Source organism: Lutzomyia longipalpis, chromosome 1, assembly GCF_024334085.1.
Source record: "Lutzomyia longipalpis isolate SR_M1_2022 chromosome 1, ASM2433408v1".
Classification (NCBI taxonomy): Eukaryota; Metazoa; Arthropoda; class Insecta; order Diptera; family Psychodidae; genus Lutzomyia; species Lutzomyia longipalpis.
The window spans coordinates 32,927,293-32,948,348 of NC_074707.1; the positions used below are offsets into that span (position 1 = coordinate 32,927,293).

Genomic DNA, 21,056 nt, shown 5'->3' on the forward strand with positions numbered 1-21,056 from the left:
TTGCAAAACCTTTAATTTGATACCAAGTTGAGCAAAATCGGACAAGCAGTTCAGGAGATATGGCTCTTAGAACTTTTCAAATTCAAGAATTTTTCAAACTGTGATATCTTCTAAACGGCGACATAGAATTTCTTCATTTTCGGACTGGAACAAGATTATTAGTCAGGCTACAACATATCAAAATTTAACAGATTTGCCTAATGGGGATTCGGAGATATTGCCCCTTAAAGTTAGGCAATTTTTGTTTTCGATTTTAGCGCCTCTTGCGGATGTTTTTGGAGCTTGAAATGTTCTAGACAGTTGTAGGGCTTATCGAAACCTTTCATTTGATACCAAGATGGTCAAAATCGGTCAAGCCGTTCTCGAGTTATATTGAAAAAACACTTTGCTTTAGGCCGTCATATTTGCTAAACCGCTTGACCGATTTTCAAGTATGAATTGTTGATGAAAACGTCTCACTGAACTCTACAACATACTGAAATTTCAGACCTCTAGCTATAAGGGAAGTGGTTGACAGTAGTTCAAAATGGCGGACGGCGGCCATCTTGGATCTCGAAAATACGAAAAAATGAAATTTTACATCCACATTTATATAGAAAACTTCAAACCCGAAGTCTCTATCTGCTACCGTTCTCAAGCTATAAGGGAAAGTTTGGTGCACCGGCAGGCCGTCAAGCCGGCCGGCCGGATCAAAAATTTTCCACCACCATTTTCGTAATGTGGGATGTCTAAAACGTGCTCATATCAAGTTTGAGCCCGATCTGAGGTGGTCGGTTTTTCCGACGATTACAACACTTGGTATGCCACGATTGTGGTATACCAACTAATTCGCGTCAGAGAGAATGCATTAGTAATGTGAATTTTTGCACTATTAGCGTATTATTGAGGTTATTTACACGCAAAAAGAAAATCTTTGTAATTTTAGAACCTTTTTTTGGGATTTTTATTTAAAAAAAACTGAATTTTTAATGAAAATTCTGATGTTCCTGATATCACGTCTTTTAGTTACAGAAACCCCAATTTTAAGGTCATTTAAACCAATATTTTGTGCCGTATTTAATTGACCAAAAAAACAACGATTAATATGAAAACACGAAACCACCTGGAAACTTATTCACGTAGTCAAGCTCATCATCGTCAATTTCTTCCGTCACAATAACCACATCATCCTCTACTGAATCATTTTTAACGTTCTGGCACCCATTTCCACTGAATTCCGCCGCTTCTGCCGTTGATTCGGTCATTTTGCAAAAATTAAGAGAATTTTCTTAACAATTTCCACTTATTACAACAACTTCTAGAACAATTTAAAGGAGAAAAAAAGCCCACAAATGTTCCTTAATCCATTTCTTGTTGGGTTAAAAGTGAAATGAACTACTCAATGTTCAACGTGTCGACTAAAATATTAAATAACACAATTATACAGAATCACAAGAACAGAGAAAAAACAACGAGAAAATTTTTCACGTTGTATGTATTTAAACTACATAGTTTCACATGTACATTTCTGTGATATACATAGACCTATATGCTATGTAATGAATATGGAAAGCACAAGTGAATAAATAAAAGTCAGTTAACGACACAAATACCAATAAATTCGTTTTTTGTTGTTGTTACTTCATTCAGAGACACCTAAACGGTGAATCATGTTTCAATTAACGAGCCCTGTTTGGCACATAATTAAATGTTGCATAGAAAAGTAGGTAAATAGGGTGTCGCGGTGTAAATGCAAATTTTATTTTGATTGCATTTTTATGCATTTTACATAGAAATATTTTTCTGAATATTTTTGAACAGTTTTGGAGAAGTTTACATGCCACAGACAGACAGACAAACTCGCAAACAAACAGAGTGTTTTCCTTTGCATTTTCCAATTTAAAAAAAAAGGTTTTTCTTATAAATATATTTTTACGCCACGTGTAATAAAGTACCATTACTGTAAAAAATAGTTAACCCGACTGGACCAGAGTCCGCAATAAATTTCTAAATTATTAAGACATCTTTACTGTACTATCTATACTGTACTATATTACTATCGATCCAGCCGTTTTAGAAGAGTTACTTTGCTACAGACAAACAGAAAGACAGATTTATAAGCAAAAAAATATTTTTTTTAATGTTTCTAATAAAATAAACAATTTTTTCTGTCTGTAATATATTTTTACGGAACGTGTAATAAAGTACAACTGTCGTATAAAAAGTTTACCCAACCGGACCACAAACTGCATAGCTTGTTCAAATATCAAAAATCTTTGATCAAAGACATTGTTTTTTAAATTAGTTGTTCAAACTCTTTGGAATTCATCCCATTTTTAAATAATTAATTTTCTTTTTCACGTTTTTACTTAATTTTCCGTTTTTTTATTCTCGGATTTGAAGGTAATTAAATTCAAGCCATAAAACTAAAAAAAAATCAAAAATTTTAGTACTTTCTGCTAATTGATCTACCTCAATTTGCCAATATTAAACTTTTTGGCATAAAACTACATTTTTTCAAGGTTTATTTACCGAATTTGCAAAAAACAACAAATTGAATAAGAAACTTACTTATCTACTGAGAAGATTTAGTGAAATTTGCCTTTTAAATGTAAAGAAATATTCATGAATATTTAATTTTAAGGAAAAACTTCAACCTTTGTTAAATAAAAATCTCTATTTTCAATGAAATTCTGTTAAAGTTTCTCTTACTTTTTGGTCCATTATGTCATATTTTCTTAAGAATTCATTTATTTTTATTATTTTGCCAAAACAAACCCCTCTAAAACATAAAAAAAAATATAACGCACAACTTTAATCCAACATTAACCTTGTGAATGAAAATTTCATGTTCAATAGAAGTGCACGGAAGGCTCTCAGATTGACGGGATGGCATGATTTTCTTTGTTTTATTTGAAATTCAATCCAAGAAAAACCGAACAAATTGAATTTTTTTTCGCACATATTAGAGCCAAATGTGTGAGTCACATTGAAATAAAAAAAAATAAAATAAAAAGGGGGCCACAACACACTGAAAAATATCTCCCCACATGTGCTACACAACAAAGCACTATAATGTGCCACAACAATTTCATTTGCTGCGAAAAAGATGATCGTGACATTGAAATGTGATGCAGAGAGTGATTCTCAAGGATTTATTCACGAAAACTGCGTGTCTTAGTGGAAATAATAAATTCAGCGAAAGAGAGGAAGAATTTTGATTGGAGTTCCCCTTTAGTTTTGTAGTAGTAAAGTAGAGAATGTTCTATTGAAATATTAAAGTCAGTTTGGTATTGAAATATATTTTTCAGAAGAATTTTGGAACTGCAACATATATTTTGCTTTTAAATAATAAAACTAAAGATACTGTGATGGAGAAAAGTATAAAAACGTTGTAGTAAAAAAAAATTGTCAGTTAATTAGAATTATTTTAACACTTGGAGGATTTTTGTGGACACTGTGGCCATTTCGAGTTTATAAATCGTCATAGATTAAAATGTATTGGACCTATCGTGATAATTATCACGTCTATGTGTAGGGAATTTCAATTACTTTTAGTTAGGTGAAAGAAAACCCGGAAAATATTTTTCTTTTTATAAGAAAATTAAGATTAAAGTCGAAATTATACGCGGAGGATGAAAATGGACACAGTGGCCATTCAAATTCTCATACATTTTTGACAGCTTTTTGAGGTTATGTTTCCCCGTATTTTCCAAATCATGATCTCTTGTTAACTTTTCCACGATGAAAATCAATAGTGTGAACTCATTTTTATGCCGGAAGTGGTCAGATAGTTACTTAGAGAACTGAAGGAAGTGATTATTCAGGCGTATTAAGAAAATCGGCAAAATTGTAGCAAAAAATTTGATTTGAAATGGCAATTTTGCATTGATTCTACGCAACTTTTTTTCATGATTAATTATTTTGATAAATTATTTAGAAATTGAGTGAAATAATACTTGAAATAGATTAAGAAATAATTAAACTTTCGAACCTCATTCAATAAACAGATCTACAATTAACAAAACATTTAATATTTGACCTTTTTATTATTATGGACACTGTGACCATTTTCATCCTCCGCGTAGGTAAAAAGTGTTCGGTCCTCTAAGTGTTAATTAACAATTTGAAACATTTGAGGTTGTAACACACTATGGTCCAGCCGGGTAATCTTTTTCTACAACAGTATAATATACTTGGTGTCGAACAACAAAAATTGTATGCTTACAGAAAAAAATTCTTTAGAAAATACGCCAATAAAAGAAAGAAATGAAAAAATTTAAAGAAAAATCATACGCTGTTATAATTGTAAATAATTCTGTATTATTTTAAATACTGTCCAGCCGGGTTAACTTTTTTGACAGGTGTAATAAATTGTTACGCGTCGCGTAAAAAATCAAGGTATTGTATCAATGTCCTTAACGTTTTAACCCTTTCTCGTTTACTGTGAAATACAACTTCTTTTATCACGATACTTATTCTATAAACGATCACAAACGACATTTTTCAGGCAAAACGTCTTCCTCAACTTCTTTTGCGTGAATTTCAACTATTTCTTACCAGGAAAAACGATTGCATTCATGAAAAATTGGAAAAATAAAATGTTTCATGTTTGGGTCAACGTATGACCCAAAAAAAGCGAAAGGGTTAATGCATTCAAGAAATTATCCAACATTCCTCAAAAATTCTTCATTTTACTACATCCGTTTGATTTTTCGTCAAATAAATTTTATAAATTTTTCATGAACTCCAAAAACGAAAATTTGGGTCAAATTAACGCCCATTCCTTTAAATATTCTAATATTGAAAAAACAATTTGATATAAAATGTAAAACAAAACTAAGCAAAGAAACTTCCCTCATCACCTTTCATCACGCAAAGAGCTTAAGGTGAGATTAGTGGGTGGATAGAGGAGCTAAACCCAAAGAAAACTTCTCAAATTTCCCAACAAGGCTCTCTCTCTGTAATCTTTCTTTGTAAATCATTTTGTTATTTTTCCCCTAATGCCTCTCGTCTGATCCACAAATCCACTTTTTGTGCATTTTATTATTTATTTGAATGAGAACGAAATCTCGGGCGAATGGCGATAAGAGCGGGATGGGCCATTGGCATGGGTTGGCGAGAGAGCCCACTGATAAGAGGAGCTCTCGTATCATTTGTGATTAGCTCAAATGGAGTATTTTGGATGAATCTTCTGAGGGCTCTCTCGCGTTCTTCCTCTCTCCGTGGAGCCCCAGAGACCCGTGACGCAGTGAAGGAGAGCTGGAGCCTGGTAATCTCACGCCAAGAGAGTGACAAGAGGTCGCACGACGCTATCAATTGCCATGGGTATCGACGGAGGATGTTGATGGTGTGTTGTGGCGAAGCTTGATTGTGTGACGCAAGAGAGCTCGTGAATCACAACTGCGAAGCATTTGTGTGTCTTCCGTGAGACTTCGTCGTAGATACTATTCTCACTCCCCACGCTCCCCACGCTTTTGTATCGATTTATCGAAATTACTGTTTCATTGTTCATTAAAAGGGAGGCTCTTTTTTTTGTAGTTCAAGAGATGCCTCTCCTGCGTGCTTAAAGCTCCCCGTTGGGGGTGGATGGGGGCAAAGGGCGTTAAAGGGTTAAGAAGAGATTGCTTACCTGGGAAACTATTGATTGCTGTGTCCGGACAGTCGCGCCCACCAAGGAGAGGCTGCGACTCCCGGTTGTCAATTCCAGCTGGGTCCAGATTGATGCCCTCAAAATTCACCTCGGGCACAAGACAAATCTCTTCCTCGTCCTCGTCGTCAGCACCTGCCGTGGATGAGCTGGAAAGGGAAATCACGCTGCTCTTGTCATCGGGGCACCACTTTCTGGTGCTCCTGCTTGTCTGTTGTCGCGAATTCTGCTCCTGGGGGTCCCTCTGGTGGGTCTGCTGGTGCGACAGGGTGTCTCTCTGGGGGCTCTCTTGTGTTTTCTCGTCCAAATCCAGTTGCAGCAGAGCCTCCGTAGTCATGAGGGTGTAAGCTAGAGCACATTTATCACAGGCTTCGCACTCACACGGTACACACCATGAGTCTTTTTTTTTTTTGGTAATTTCAGTCACTCCACACCACCAGCTTTCCTGCAAAATTCCCTTTTTTCTCCACGGGATGACAAACAAGCTGATTTTTCGTTTCCTCCTCCCAGACTCCTGCGCCAAACTAAACTTCAAGTTTGACGCAAAAGTGTCAAAGCTGGATACGAGCCGCGGCGCAAAGTGGTCGAAGAGCTGAATTTTAGCATGTAGAATAAGCTTACGAAAAGCGCCGTCATGGGGGCTTATGGGAAATGAGGGCGCCACCTGCTGTTTTGAGGGTTTTCTTAGCTAAGACACATTACCCCTCAATTTGCCAGCAGCGCCATCAACTTTTTAAAAAGCTCTTATGAAAGTTTTGCTTATGGAGGTAAAACTTTAGAAAGCGCGCGATGACTCATTCGCACTAACCACGTGGTTTTGGGAGCTTTTTTTGCCTCTGGATTATTATTTCAAAACAAAGAAATTACAAAAAAAATCTCCAAATTGAATAAAATATTTTCAATTGAATGATAAACTCCGCAAAAAAAGCCAAAACTTCACGAAAGAAATATTTTCCACAACCGATAACAAAATGAGAGATAAAAATGCTTTATGAATATGGAAAAAAAATTATCTTGAATTTTTTCCATATAGGTACAAAATGTTGCAAGAAGTGCCGTGGAATGAGTGGAAAATCAACGAGAGGTGCGAGCATGTCAGGATGGCCGAGCGGTCTAAGGCGCCAGACTCAAGAGCAATCTTGCCCATACAAATGGGTTCGGGGCGTTCTGGTCCTCGATAGAGGGCGTGGGTTCGAATCCCACTTCTGACACAATTTTTTTTCATCTTCAATATTTTTTTTATTTTAGCTCTAACATTCTTTTGCAGCAATATTATGTTTATTGTCGAATGCCAGCCGACGAAGCACTAAAAGAGGGAGTTTTCTGGGCAATTTTTTGTCTTCTAGAGCCATCCATTGTCCACCAAATCCACGACAATGTCACGCATTTTGCGACCACAAATCTCATTCGGTGGGACATTGAGTTCTGGAGCTAAATTCGTGGCGTCTTCAGCTGGTAGGACGTACAGATCAGGTGCTTGATCGGCTGAGCATGTGCTAATTGGAAGGATATCCATGGCTAAGCCTAAACCAAACCGGGCGTATTTCTTGAAATCCTCCTGGATCCTAAAAAAAAGATTTTCAGTAAAAATGTTTTTTTTTTCTTTAATAAAAAATTCTCACTTCTCAAGAAGTTCTTCCTCGCAACTGCCACAGAAGCTGGGGTAGCTTCCGAATTTCTTGAGAGCTTTAGCAAGCTCCTGGCCGTAGAGTTTCAACAAGCTCGGCAGATGTTCCTTCCGCAGGGTGTGATCAGTGCAGCAGAAGATGAGATTGGCAATGTCCAGTGCTGGTGAACCATAGCGGATCAGCTGAAAATCCACGAGACACACACCGCTCACCAACTTCCGGTCAGCGCTGTAGCGATAGAGGAAGTTGTTGGTCCAGCAATCCCCGTGGCAGATCACGGCCAATTCACTGGATCCCCGCACCAGATCCACCATCCGCATGAAGAATTCATCAGTATCAACAAAGTCACGCAGTCTCTGTACGTACAGGCGGCCATCCTCGGCATCTTGGAAGCTCTGGCTTACCTGTTTTAATTAAGAAGAAATAAATGATTAAAAGAATTTTTTTTGTAATTTTGAGATTTATTTTACTCAAAAAATTATTTTTTTTCTCTAACCGAAAACGGAGATTCTATGTAATTTTATAGGAATTCATTAAGAAATAAATTAATAAAAAATAAATAAAAGAAAAAATCTTTCTGAATAATAAAGAATCTATGGGTCAGCGAAGAAGCTCGTTAGCTCTTTCATGAAATAATTTCAAAGCTTTATTTTTCTAGCTATTAAGGATATACTGGAAACCCAGATTTCTTTAAAGTTTTAAAATTATTTAAAATTATTGCTCGTATTTTGAAGTCAGAAATCCGGAAAAATATTGGACAACCCAATAACTTGACCATCCCTTATAAGACTTTTTTTTAGATAAAACGATGCCAAAAAAAAATTTTTTTTCAAAGAAATATTTAAAAGTTTTAAAGAATTTTTTAGGCAATTTTTTTTTCTTAATGAAAATGATGAATTAAAATAATCATTCTGCTATGTATTTTATTTAATTTGAGTAGATTCTGATACAAATATTTTCTTTTCTCTTCTTACAATTCGTCAGTTATAAGATTTTTGGTATTCTGGGAAAAATCTTATAAGATTTTAACATTTTATTTGTTTCTTTAATCAGGATTTTGAAAGAAATACCTTGCCATGGCTCTAAGTTCTTTCTGACAAAATCTTTGTTTTTTTCTTCTTTTATAGAATGACACAGAAAGATTTAAAAACGCTCTGTCAAAATCTCACAACAATTTTTAAGGTTGTTAGGAAAGTAAAGAAAAGATTTTTATCAGGACCGTACGAAATTATTTTAAAATACAAGATGGGGTAGATTCTGATAAAAATCTTTTCTTTTGTTCTCTTATAACTGAAAAGTTGTAAGATCTTAACAGATAGTGTTTTAAATCATTTTATTGCCGTTCTGAAAAAGAAAAGAAGATTTTATTGTTTAGAAAAATAGTCAGAAAGATCTCTGAAGATGCCTGAGAAAATAATTTTCCTTAAAAAAATTGATAAAATAGAAATAACTTGTCAAAATCCTATAAGATTTTTCCCAGAATACCAAAAATCTTATAACTCATGAATTGTAAGACCAGAATCTACCCCAAAATATGTTTTTTTTCTTTTAATTTAAAAACACTCCTTGTTGAAGTAAAAATATAATCATTATTTAAATGGCGATAAATCAAATTACAACGCACAGATTGATTCTTACATCCCTTACTCCCATAGCTTCTATGCTTTATCTTCTATGCTTTTATCTTCTTTACTTCTATTCTTGTACTTTATAAAATCATTTAAAGACTAATTCTTAAGCTACCTTACTATTTTACGTAATAATTTGTAGTAAAACTCACCATATCAACTGCATTGCGTGTGAGATGACGATAGTAGTTCCGGAACCATTCTAAATTACTAGCTGCAAAAATTCCCTCCTCAATGCTGGCTGTTAGCAAGTCAAATTCCCTTCGATGTTCCGCCTTGTAGGCCAGACTTAGGGCATGAAAGTGCGCCAATTCCGCCAGGACACTCTCCGTTTGTTGCAGTGAAAGCCCCTCCTGGCGATTTGGCATACAAAATTCCTTAGCACACAAATCCTCGAGAATTAAAAGATCATTCCGAGCAAAGTAGCAACGTGGTATTGCACTGAAGCTTTCTCTTGTCCTACGTTGCTGGAAGGAGAGCAATTCCCTCACAATCTTTGTGTAGAAATGAACCTTTTTTTTGAGGAAGAAATAAAAATGGATTTTTTAGGTGAATTTAAAGAATCTTTGGAGAGTTTTTAGGGGATGTTTGGGGAGCTGAAATTGTGCTCAAAATGTACCTCATTGCGGAAGAGTGTCTCACTACGGTAGGCATCCCTACGTGCCTGACTATCTGGGAGGCGTTTGCAGATGAGCGAACACTCCCATTTGCTCCTTTTGGCCGTATTCCCATCGGGCACAACAGATCCCTTCACCCGAATGCGGAAAAGTGCTGCCGTGTAGTTGTCACCACGTCTTGAGCCTTGAGTCTCCTCAAAGGACTCAACTTGGACATGTGGATCAATTTCGGCAAAAACATCCGCGAGTAATTTCACAGATAAATTCGACTTTGAAGGCGTGTCCTGATCAATTCCCATTTCCTATGATTTTTTTCCCTTAAATTCTTCTCCTTGATTATTTAATTAATCTCACACTCGAGATTTTCCTAGATAGAGAGGAAAAATCCAAAGATTTGATCCCGAGAAAAAAAACTGCTAAAAACACACGAATGACGTAGAAAAGGTCCTTTTTTGTGCAAAATAAAATGAAACTGCCACTCGCAGATGATTTTTCGTTACCCTGGCTGGGGATACGGGAGCGGGGTGGATTCTGGGGGGTGGATGGGGCTGTGTGGGAAAATCAATAATGACTCCATGCTGACATCTCTCGAGTAGATTGAAGAATTTCACCTTTATTTTCTCACAATACTTCGTAATACATTTTCTTCTTAATTTTCATTAAAATATAATTATTAAACCATCAACGCATAAACTAAAATTTAAAATTTAAAAAATATCAGTCTTTCAGTGTTTTTTTTTTGTCTCACAAAAATTCCTCGTCAACTCAATATTAGTGGGAATGGGGAGAGTTTTTTTGGGCCTAAATATTTTAATAAAACATCTCATCGCTTGTCGTTGCATTTCCCACGAAAATTTTCACAATTTTCCAGACACATGAAAAATCCAACTGCAAGTGATGATCCTCAACAAATGAAACCTGTACACAATATATATTCTCTGCAATATCTATCGCAGTTTTTGTCCGAAGGAGGATTCATTTTTTTTACACATTCAAAAGAAAAAAGCCTCCAAAGATTTAACTATAGTCACAGTAAAATTCTTAAAATGTTATCCCTTTCTTTCTTTTTTTTTTTACCTAAACACTCACAATAAATTTTACGCTAGAAAGATTAAAGTTGTTTCATTTTGTATCGAATATTTCGCCGAGATTTTACTAAAACACACGGATTTCCATTTCCAATGTTAAATGTTAAACTTCATCAAGTTATTGCTTATGAGATGCGGGAGGGGGCCTTTGTGGTGACAAAGTTTGTGGTTCGGAATGTGCTCAATGGGGGGACTTTTTGGTGCTATTTGTGAGGGATTTGATGTCGGTGATGACACGAATGTAGGGCAGAGGACGCCTTGGCCACACTTTAATTGCATTCAGGCGTGATGCAGCCGCGAGGAGTCCATTCAGCTCATCTACGACAGGATTAATCCGTTGCTCAATAAACTCTTCAATTGTGAACTGCAAAGAAAAGAAGTTTTGTAAATTATTAAAAATTTAATTAAATTGTTAAAAGAAAAATGTTCTTTGAGTTCTTAAAAAACAAGATCAGGCCCACCAGATCCGTATTCTTGAATCTAGAACCAAAATACGATTGATAGGACGAATGGTAGGACGAATTAGGTTTTTAAAAAATAAAAATAAATATGGACTCCAGAATAATTTACTAACATTCTAACATTTGCCTTTCATTGAATCAGGGACGTAGCCAGGAAAGACTAAAACAGTCTAAAACCAATCGAAGAAATTCAGTTAATTTAAGTTTCTGTTAGAATTTGAAAAAATATTTTTTCAAACTAAAATACTCTTTAAAAATGTCTAACGTTAGAAAATAACCGTAAAAGTTGAAAAAAATTCAATCTTAAGTAAAACGTCAGATGTACGAACATCAAATGCTTACAAAAGAAATGCCAAATGTTAGGAGAAAAATGTCAAACGTAAAAAAAATTATCGTGGCATGTTTAAACTCACGTCAAAAGTAATAAGAAACAGACCCCTGAACGAACGTCAAATTAAAAAATGTCAAACGTTAGAAAAGAAGTCACGTCCATCGTGAGAAAAGAAACGTCAAACATTAAAACAAATGTCCAATTTTACAAAAGAAATATCAAAAGCTAGTAAAGGATCGTCAAAACCTAGTAAACAAGCGCCAACGTTAGAAAATAAGCGTCAGACATTAAAACGAGCGTGAAGTATAAAAAGTCAGACATTGTTACAAACGTCAAAAATTAAAAATGGCAAAATACAAACGTCAAATGTTAAAAAAAATGTCAACAGTAAAAACTTTTCTTCGAAAGAATCACAGCTAAAAGTCAAATGCGTACAGAAACGTAATTTGTAAAAAAAAAACAAAAATTAGACGCTAAAATAAGTCTTTTTAAATAAAAGATGCTACGAAAGAAACGTCTAACGTTAGAAAAAATATTGTGACGTTGAAACTGGTTGAAACCAACGTCAAACGGAACTAAAAAAAAGCATTAAATGTTAAGAAAGGAATGTCAAACATTTAAACAAGAATTCTCAAACGTTAGAACTGCGTAAATAAATTCTCAAAAGCTGCTACATGAATATTACAGACGTTAATATGGACTAGTAAACTTTTTCTACATAAAATGGTCCTCTAAGAAGTTTTTAATTATTTTTAATGTATTTAAATTTATATAAAGAAAATTAAAACACATCGTGAATAGATTTCTAGCTACGCCTCTGTCTTAAATTATGATTGATTCCGTACTGATTTCGACGAGAAAAATTACAAAGAAAATGTCTTTCAAACTCTAATAATTTTCCGTTATTTTTATGTTATTTTTAAGTTTATTTTTAAGACAATTTTAAATTATATTTGTTAAATTCAATAGAGTTTTGATGAAAAGAATTAAAGCAAAACGTCATTGGATAGCATAAAATGTTATGTTCTTCTTTCCTGCTCAAGTCATTACCTACCTTATCGTAGATGTCCATCATGATGTCAGATGCGTTCTTGGCTAGTGTGATGAGTGATCCCTTGAGCTTTGTCGCATGTTCCACAAGTTCAGCCACTCGCACGGGGGACGTGAAGTTATGCTTAATGTTGTAGTCAGTTAGCCAACCACGCTTGTACTTGATATTCTCCACGTAGTCCCGACTCTCGGCTACGGTGGTGAGAAGACGGTGGGAGTAGCGAAAGAGTGCACTACCAGGGAACATGCACCACGCAAAGAAGGACATATCTGGATCTTGATGGAAATCCAACCAAGGACGTCGATGGAGGCTCTCGGCGGATTTTTCGGGGCACGACATGGCGCTCAGGATGGTATTCTTGTGCCCATTCACTTCGAGGTATCCCAGTGTGGCTGTGGCCAGACTAACGGCCAAACTGGGCAATGCTGCGGGCAAAAGCTCACAGAGGACGGCAAAGTGATCATAGCGCTGCCAGCCGGTCAGAGCGAGTCCTTGAATGCCGCCTGAAAAGGATTTATTATTTTTAATTAAATTGAATTCTAAATGTAAAGAGGAAAGAAGGAAGCACAAGAAGTGTCGAAGTTTAATGATATGAAGCAATTAAAAATCCTTGATTGTTGGTTGTAAAATGAGGGTGCAACCTCAAAAGCCCCTCTCAGTACTACCTACATATTGGAGCAATACGATATCGATTTCTTCTTCAAAACAAAGACTTCAATTACAGCATTTAATTGCTGCCCCGTAACTCAATTAATTACGCAAAAGGCACAAATCTTGGAATAATTGAGGCCTCCTGGAAGATTGGGGGAGGAGGAGTACTCAGATTTTACCTTTGAAGCGTGCATTCTCGCTCTGAATCACCGTCAACCACTTTAAGGTATTTTCCAGGTGACGACGGGATGGTGGCAGGAGCAGTGTCTCCCCGTGGGCTCCTTTGAAGGCAGATGCCGCCCAAGCCGTTGGGAAGACCATTGAGTATTTATCAAAAGTTTGCGGTGAGACAAATCGATACACATCCTCAGCATAAACCCAAATCATCGGTTGCACCAACTCCCCAAGTTTGAAGTCTTGCAAATCGAGAACCTGAATCTGCCGCATCATATCGTCCCAAATGACCACATCTAACCCGGGCCAGCGTGTCTTTATTCGGGTCGCCACAGCTGAGACGTGAGCTAAGAAAAGCTCATGCCTGAAAATGCAAAGTTATGCTGCGTTTATTCCAAAATAAATCATCATGTTCACAGGAATATCTCAATTATATATTACAAGGATGGAATTTGCATTTTGGAACATATCAAAATGCTAAATTTGCTTTTAATGATCCTCCCCGAATCGATTTGTGTGAATCACACCAAAATTGGCTTTAAAAGCTCAAATATGTATCCTATTTTCAGTGCAGGATCAATGTTTTAAATTCATCTAAAATATAAATAGCGTTTGTTTTATAGCTTTAAACTACATAAATGGGAAATAAATAGGGGAGAGTGGAGTAAAGCTGGTACAAATTTTTGCAAATAATTTCTATACCTCTAACCCTTTCGCGTCCAACGTGAAACATAAAAACAATGAAACATGCGCTCTATTATTACGATATTTATTCTATGAATGCTCTCAGAGGATTTTTCTCAGTCGGAACTTCTTCTATGTCATCTTTTGTGTGAATTTGATGCTTTTCTAACTTGAAAAAACAATTAATTTCATAAATAATTGAAAAAATAAAATGTTTCACGTTTGGGTCAGCGTATGACGCAAAAAACGCGAAAAAGTTAAGAAGTCAAGTCTTTGATAAGATCGATAAGACTATTGATATCAGCTAGGATAATTCGGCAAAATCTTGCCCAAAAATACGAACAGTTACATTAAATATTCATTGTGTGAAACATTCATGACAATGTTTCAACAATGAGTCTTAACGAGTTATTTTGTGATTAATTTCACAAACCAAAGTATAGAGATTCACAGTTATGGTCGGAAAAACGATTTTAGAGAAATGGGAAAAATGCTTTACTCAGAGATGAAACATTAGCACGAATGTTTCATGCATTAAATGAAATAAAAAAGAAACTCATTGTTTTCAATTTTAGAAAAATCTTTGCTGTGTTGTTTTAAATTACTGACTTAGAAAATAATATTATTTGCGCTATCTAGATTCTCTTTTAGCCCTTGCGCATATGTATGAAACATAGAAACATTGAAACATTCGATCTTTTCATCATCATTATTTATTTTATGAATGTTCTTAGAAAAAAATTATCAGTCAAAACTTTTCCTTGGTTTCTTTTAAGCAAATTTTATGCATTTACAACTCTTTTATTTATATAAGTTCTCGGAAATGTAATGTTTCACGTTTTGGTCAAAGTATTACCGTAGGGTCGCGTAAGGGTTAACCTACGAGATTTTGATGATTTTTTTTATTCCGTCTTTACTCCTTTCTTTTCACTGAAAAAAGCTTCTCGAAATCACAAACAGTCTTCTAAAAAATGTGATCCTATTCACCCTATTAATTCTATTCGCGAATATTTTGCGATTTATCAGTTAAATTGTGTTTTAATACAAAATTCAGAAATAAAAATTAATTTAATACCCAGATAATTAAAAATACCAAAATAAAAATACCACAAAGTTTTTTTTTGTGATGAAACCACAAAGCTATATGAAAAATATAATTAAAAAAATATCCTATTTAATTGCATTAGTTTATTTAATTTACCCCCACTCTACCACATCCTCACGTAGTGCAAAATCACAGCTCCAAAAAAAATTACCCAAAAGTAGAATTTATTTTACAATTTTATAGCGTTTGTGGTGAATTTGCAATCATTGAATTTGCGTGTTTTGTAAATTATGAATTCGTTGCGAAAGTTTTATTTCATTTGACCCGAACGTTATAAATAATTTAACCCCTAGTCAGGGGCGAGTTTTGGATTTAGCCCCATTAAAAAGTTTGCACTGGAAAATGTAAACTTTTCATACTATTTGGGTGGTGAGTTTGAAAATGAAATGCTTAAACTTTCGCTATTCTGATGCTTTCTAATTAAATAATTGAATTATTATCTAGCAAATTGTTTATATGTTCTCCTCAATTATATTAGAAAAAGCTCAAATTATTCGCCTTGTAATTTAATTATCAGTCTTTATTAGATTTTCTCGTCATTTTCCGAAGATTTTTAATAAAATTTAAAAGATTTTAATAAATTTATTTTCTTACTTTGACTTGTCCCTACATCGTGGGCACTCTCCCATCCGGTAGACTTCATCGCAACCAATGTGGATGGCCCGGAAGTGTGGTCTGAGTGAGTTTGTTCCAGCATCATCGTCAAGGACGGGTGATTCGTCAATTTTCATGTGAAAATTGATGACTTGCAAAAGCATCTCTTCCACAAAGAGAAGGGATTTATTGAAGCTAGGGCAGAGAGCTTGGGGTGAATCAGGGTTCTCTCGCATCTCCTGGTATTCTCGCAACTTCAGCACAAACTCCATGTGCCCAAAAGTCTGCACCAGCGGCATTACCGTCAGCCCCGCTGCCTTTGCGGTCTGCAGGAAGTCCACAAGACGATTCTTAGCATAAGCATTGCGTGCTGCAATATTTGCAATTTGACCCGTATACGGGAACATATCCTCGTACTCGAGCAATAGCCCTGTAGCTCCTAAGGACTTGAGGATGGGAATGATGCGTTTTAGGTACTGAATCTTCGGCGGGGCTCCTTTGAGGTCCAAGTGAACCAGGCGTTGCTTGGGCGGCACTAACCCCGAATCAGGACCAATTCCCTTAATCACAGGCACCCCCATACGTTGAAGCTCATGATCGTAGTACATCTGCTTATCGGCTGCAGCTCTCTGCTCAATAGCCTTACGACGCCATGCAATATCCTCACGGTCAGGCACCTTGAGATTCCGCAGCTTCTCCACGTACTTGCTGGAGAAGAGATTGTCCAGCTTACTCATCATTGACTCCGACTGTGGCTTGGGCGGAATATTTCCTGTTGGCTTCACGAACTTCACCCCAGCATCGAGTGGGGGTTTGGGGTCACGTCGGAAGATTGTGAGACGCTGCCAGAGACCCTGACTTTCGGTGTGTGCACCATCGAGCACCTTTACACCCTCATCTGTGGCTGTGGGGGTGCCAATTAGTGAGAATGTCGCCCAACCCCAGGCTGCCACCACGAGCACCGTGACACATCCCATCACGTACAACTTCCGCCGCCACACCATCATCAGGACACGCCAGTGCATCTGCAATGTGAGCAAGCAAATAGGGTGCATCAGTCACCCTGTGATTCAATTTTATCAACCAAATCATATCATTGGAGTCAATCCACATACATATAATACAGTGAGCTCAAATCTCCATTCCCCGAAATTCAATTTGTCTGTTTGATTTTGACAAACTCTCTCACGGTATTTGCGATGAAAAGCAAAGAGTCAAAAAACTATGGAGAATATTTTTCATTCACAACCATCAAGGATGATGAAAAGGGTTTTATCATTTCAGTTTTTTTGCGTCGAGTGTGAAGAGGATTGTTTGAAAGCTGAGATGAAGTGAATTGTCCCATTTTCAATGCCTTCCGAATTGTTCATCAAAAGGTATGAAAGAATAATAAAAAAAAAAATAAAAGTGAAAAAATGAGTGAATCCTCATCCTCTATACTATATGGTTTCTATCCTCTATAGGGAAATGCAATATGTAGGGGAGGATGGCCCAAATTGGATCCTAAATTTTTTTACATGATCCTCACACTACGCTAAGCTGGACGCGAAAGCGTCTGAAGCATGTAGGAGGACCTTTCAATAAAAATCTAATCTAAATTGGCTCCTAAAGTTTTTCTCTTTAAAACATAAACCTCAATTTTGAAAATAAAAGTCGTTTCTTTTGTACAATTTTTGGGCATCTAGAATTATAGGAAGGGTCAGAAAACCTGCTTGACAGTCCACTAATTAAGCTCAAAACTAGAGCTTAACTAGCACGTCTATCACCCTAAAAAAAAGAATAGAACAGAGCTGTATCCATTAAGCAAAATGTGTATATAATCCGTTAAAATATTAAACGTTAGTCATGGTTAGATATTAAAACAAACGTCAAATGTTAGAACAAAAACAAATCAGTCGTTAGAAATGAAACGTAAAAAATAAACAATAACAAAAATCAAATGTTCTAAGAGAAATGCTGAACGTTTTTAAAAAATTTCAAACTGAAAAGAAATGTCAGTTAGAAAAAAAATCAAGCGAAAGCAAAGAACTGTCAATCATTTAAATGATTAGTAAATTCGTTAGAAAAGGGACAGATAATTTGAAAAATATGAAGCGTGAAAGAAGAACCGTCAAACTTTAGAACGAAAGTCAAATATTGAAAAATAAGCATTAAAACCAAAAACGTTAGAAAAAATTCCAAAAGTTTAAAAAGAATTGTTAAACATTAAAAATGTTGTTAAATTTCAAAAATAAAACGTTATTTGTATTAATCTAAAAGCTAATTATTCGTATTTTACTTTAAAATCGATTTTTAATATATTTTCAACGTGTTTAAAATCAATTATGTACTTTCAATAAGGTAAAGAAAACATCTTGAATAAATTCTGATTAATTATTTAATTATTTGATTTTTATTGCACCAAAGTTTTCCTCCTTTCATAAAATTTTAGAAATAAAAATTGTATAGACGACAAAGACTCACATTTAGGCCGTACTCCCCTATCTTTGTAATATTTGCTCCAATTCTATGGCGTATGGAGCATATGAGGATATCAATACTACTCCGTTTTGTAATCAAATTCGTCTCTTTTATCCTTGTCGTCTGATTGCCAATCTATTCACTAACTGGCAAAAAGAATTGCAAAAGAGAAGATAAAAAATTAGAAAAGTGTTGGGTGATTTGGTCAGCTGAATCATTTCATCCTGAAGGATTCACCGGATCAGGAAGAGAAAAGAAAACCAACGATTTTCCGCCAATTTCTCTTTGTTTTTAATTTAAATGATTTTATATAATTCACTAAATCCGGTAGATATTATGCGGTAATAATGAAAGAGTTATGTTTGCTTTACTATTTTTTGTAAATACCAACCCACCGAACCCAGGGGGTGGGTTACTGTTTGCCTGGCATTCGCCACATCATAAAAACCCGAAAACCAGGGTACATTAAAAAATTTAACTCCCCTGAATTCATCTATCTGTTTATTATTGTAGCCCAATGTGTTTATTTTTTATTCATGGTTCGGTTTGATATTTTTCTGACACCTCTATTCAAATTACTATCCCTGGTAGTCAGCAAAATGATGCTTTTAATTTTTTATGAGTTTAAACTTGGAAAAACAAGAATTTTTTATTTGGTTTTCCCTTTTTTTTAATAGCCTATGATGGTCTATGTGCTTTATTTGGGAACTATTTCAAGGTACAAAACAACCCCTCAAGTTCTACTTTATGAGCCCTTAAGGCTGGAAAATATATGGAAGTAATTAAATTTTCTATCAAAATTAGATAATTCATTTATAGAGACACCTCCTTTCGCATTGAGCGCCAGCCGGTTCCATTAGAGAGAGAATAGGAGGATAGTGTACGTACCCCTTAACCCCCTGAACTTTCATCTTCTCGTCAATTTGCACCGCCATCCCCCCATTTGGAAAATTTACTTTCTACTCAAAGTTCAAAGGTTCCCCCCTTTTGCCGCGTCAAGCAATGTTGGATGCCGATAGACGTCTGTCTCGTGTGCTCCACAGAGCTCGAAAAGAGCACTCGAGCAGTGTCCTAATTAAGCATTGCCATCCAATGGAGTCATTCAAGCGTCTCAATCTCCCACTTCCTGCCCTCGCATCACCGCTTGAGCCCAGCAATTGAGAAAAAAAGAGTAGCTTGGCCAAAAAAAAAAACTTCATCTCACCTTCCGCAACACCAAATGCAGCAACTCACTGTGGGAATTGGGCTGTCTCCCCTTCTTGTTGGAATTTCTCAATGCAAATTGCACAAAGACACAATGTTGTGTGATTAGTTGCTGCACATATTCACCCACTTCAATGAGCTCAAGTGAATTAAATTGTTTTGGGGCGTCCACAGCAAGAAACTGTCACTATTTTTCATCCACCAACAGACCAATTTGCGACTGATCTAGGCTCATGGATGTGTCCAACTGAGAGTATTTTGCAGCCACCAAAAAGCTCCATTCGCCACTTTCTCCACAACACCAGAGAAATCTCTAAATGCTCTCACAAAGATTGCCAGAGTGGAGGCTCGGAGTCATGCGCACGTTGTGCGGTGTTCCTTGCAATAGGGGGCAAATTGGTACCATCCATTCAACATTGCTCTATTCGATTTTAGTTGTTGATGATTTTAACTGATTTATATCATAATTATGGAATTAATAGCTATTGTATGTCAATACAGCTCGACATGCCCGAAGATTATGAACCATATTACCTTTTAACACGGGAGTATGGTTCATAATCTTCGGGAGCGTCGAATTGATCGGGCAGTCTCCCTTCAACCGTCAGTGAGAAAGGTCGTGAAATACATTTTGTTAATAAGTACCCCAAATTAGTGAGTTTTCCTCCATCTGGACACAACATATTGGCGACGAGGATAAAGGAAAGAACAGTGCAAGAATATAAGCAAAGAACATTTGTCTCCTTGGAATTAATAGATGTTTGATTCAACTTGGGTAAATGGAAATATCATTCATTTGATAGAAATTTGTTCATAATGTTATGTGATTGTAAAATGTGTAACATATATTTCGACAACTTTCTGAAAACTTGACCAAATAAACAGTATTAAATCCCAAACTATATTTTTTCATAATCACGATAAGTAGTTAATAAATATAAGCTTATTTGTTTCGTTAATTTTTTCGCAATTTTGGCATTACAATGGATGAGTGGTGTAGCATCCCAGCAGTTGTAAAATAAATAAAAAGATGCACAAAGAAGTTATAGTGGAAGACTTGATGCCCTTGTCGATACTGGAAGCGATCCCACATCGATTACGGAAAATGATGAAGTACAAAGATGTGGATGGAAGAGAACAGCGGAGGGAACTACTTCCAGGAGCGTCAAGTAGTGGGCGCGGAGGAAGGCGTGGTTGACGCCGAAAGCTTTGGGAAAAGGTTGCGTTTCATTGGTACCCGCACCCACTACTTGACGCCCCCGGAAGGAACTACATTCCGGGCAGCTGTGGCTCAGTTTCGGAAATTCAAAATAAATTTCAAGATTTTAAATTTCATCAATCTGAAATATATGTTTTTTGTAGTTTCATTTTACATTGAAATTGTGAAAAATACAAGTGAAATTTAAGAAACAGTAAGTGCTGTGCCATGGAGGGTAGTCGGAAGGAAAGAAGTGACCAAGGGGGGCCGGAATTTAAAGGACATTTTCGTTTAAGAAAAAAGGTAAATTTTTATTTCGGCATGACGTGGAGAAAGTGCTTATCAAATGGAGAAGGCAAAGGGCAAAGGAAAAGGAGCTGTTCCCAGAAATACTTAAAACTTCACAAATTTCACCTTCTCAGAATCTACCGCCACTGCAGAAAGGAGCTTCTCATTGCTACGTAGGCTGAAAAATTACCCACGTAGAACATGCGGCCAAGACCGGCTAAACCACTTGGTCATCATGGCCGCATATCCACATGAAGTGGAGGCGT

At 36.1% G+C, this 21,056-nt stretch overlaps 4 protein-coding genes and 1 non-coding gene across 7 annotated transcripts in view; 1 reads left to right on the forward strand and 4 right to left on the reverse strand.

The window, feature by feature from the left end:
* The window catches only part of LOC129786063 (phosphatidylinositol 4-kinase type 2-alpha), a 14,770-nt gene extending 8,607 nt beyond the window's left edge, over window positions 1-6,163 (reverse strand). Inside the window, exon 1 of the mRNA XM_055820863.1 lies at window positions 5,612-6,163. Coding sequence (XP_055676838.1) covers window positions 5,612-5,966 — 355 coding nt within the window. The 5' untranslated portion in view covers window positions 5,967-6,163. The remainder of the gene's footprint in view (window positions 1-5,611) is intronic.
* Window positions 1-21,056, reverse strand: part of LOC129786050 (putative fatty acyl-CoA reductase CG5065) — an 824,046-nt gene that overhangs the window by 75,386 nt on the left and 727,604 nt on the right. The window lies entirely within an intron of this gene.
* On the forward strand, window positions 6,724-6,840 carry Trnal-caa (transfer RNA leucine (anticodon CAA)). Its single transcript has 2 exons — window positions 6,724-6,761; window positions 6,795-6,840. It is a non-coding gene; the product is annotated as a tRNA-Leu (tRNA).
* LOC129786094 (uncharacterized) lies at window positions 6,850-9,970 on the reverse strand. Its single transcript, XM_055820907.1, has 4 exons — window positions 9,505-9,970; window positions 9,038-9,397; window positions 7,252-7,661; window positions 6,850-7,194 (listed from the first exon to the last, which is right to left on the reverse strand). The coding sequence occupies exons 1-4, from the start codon at window positions 9,799-9,801 to the stop codon at window positions 6,972-6,974; spliced, it is 1,290 nt and encodes a 429-aa protein (XP_055676882.1). The 5' UTR covers window positions 9,802-9,970; the 3' UTR covers window positions 6,850-6,971.
* LOC129785999 (hexosaminidase D) lies at window positions 10,089-19,595 on the reverse strand. 3 transcript variants are annotated; one of them, XM_055820749.1, is made up of 6 exons: window positions 19,306-19,595; window positions 18,105-18,247; window positions 15,642-16,666; window positions 13,264-13,622; window positions 12,437-12,936; window positions 10,089-10,954 (listed from the first exon to the last, which is right to left on the reverse strand). In XM_055820749.1, exons 3-6 carry the CDS (start codon window positions 16,664-16,666, stop codon window positions 10,772-10,774), a joined length of 2,067 nt encoding a protein of 688 aa, XP_055676724.1. In that variant the 5' UTR covers window positions 18,105-18,247; window positions 19,306-19,595; the 3' UTR covers window positions 10,089-10,771. The 3 variants fall into 3 exon arrangements, with proteins under 3 accessions (XP_055676724.1, XP_055676723.1, XP_055676722.1); XM_055820748.1 differs by lacking the exon at window positions 18,105-18,247; XM_055820747.1 differs by lacking the exon at window positions 18,105-18,247 and having other exon boundaries at window positions 15,642-16,704.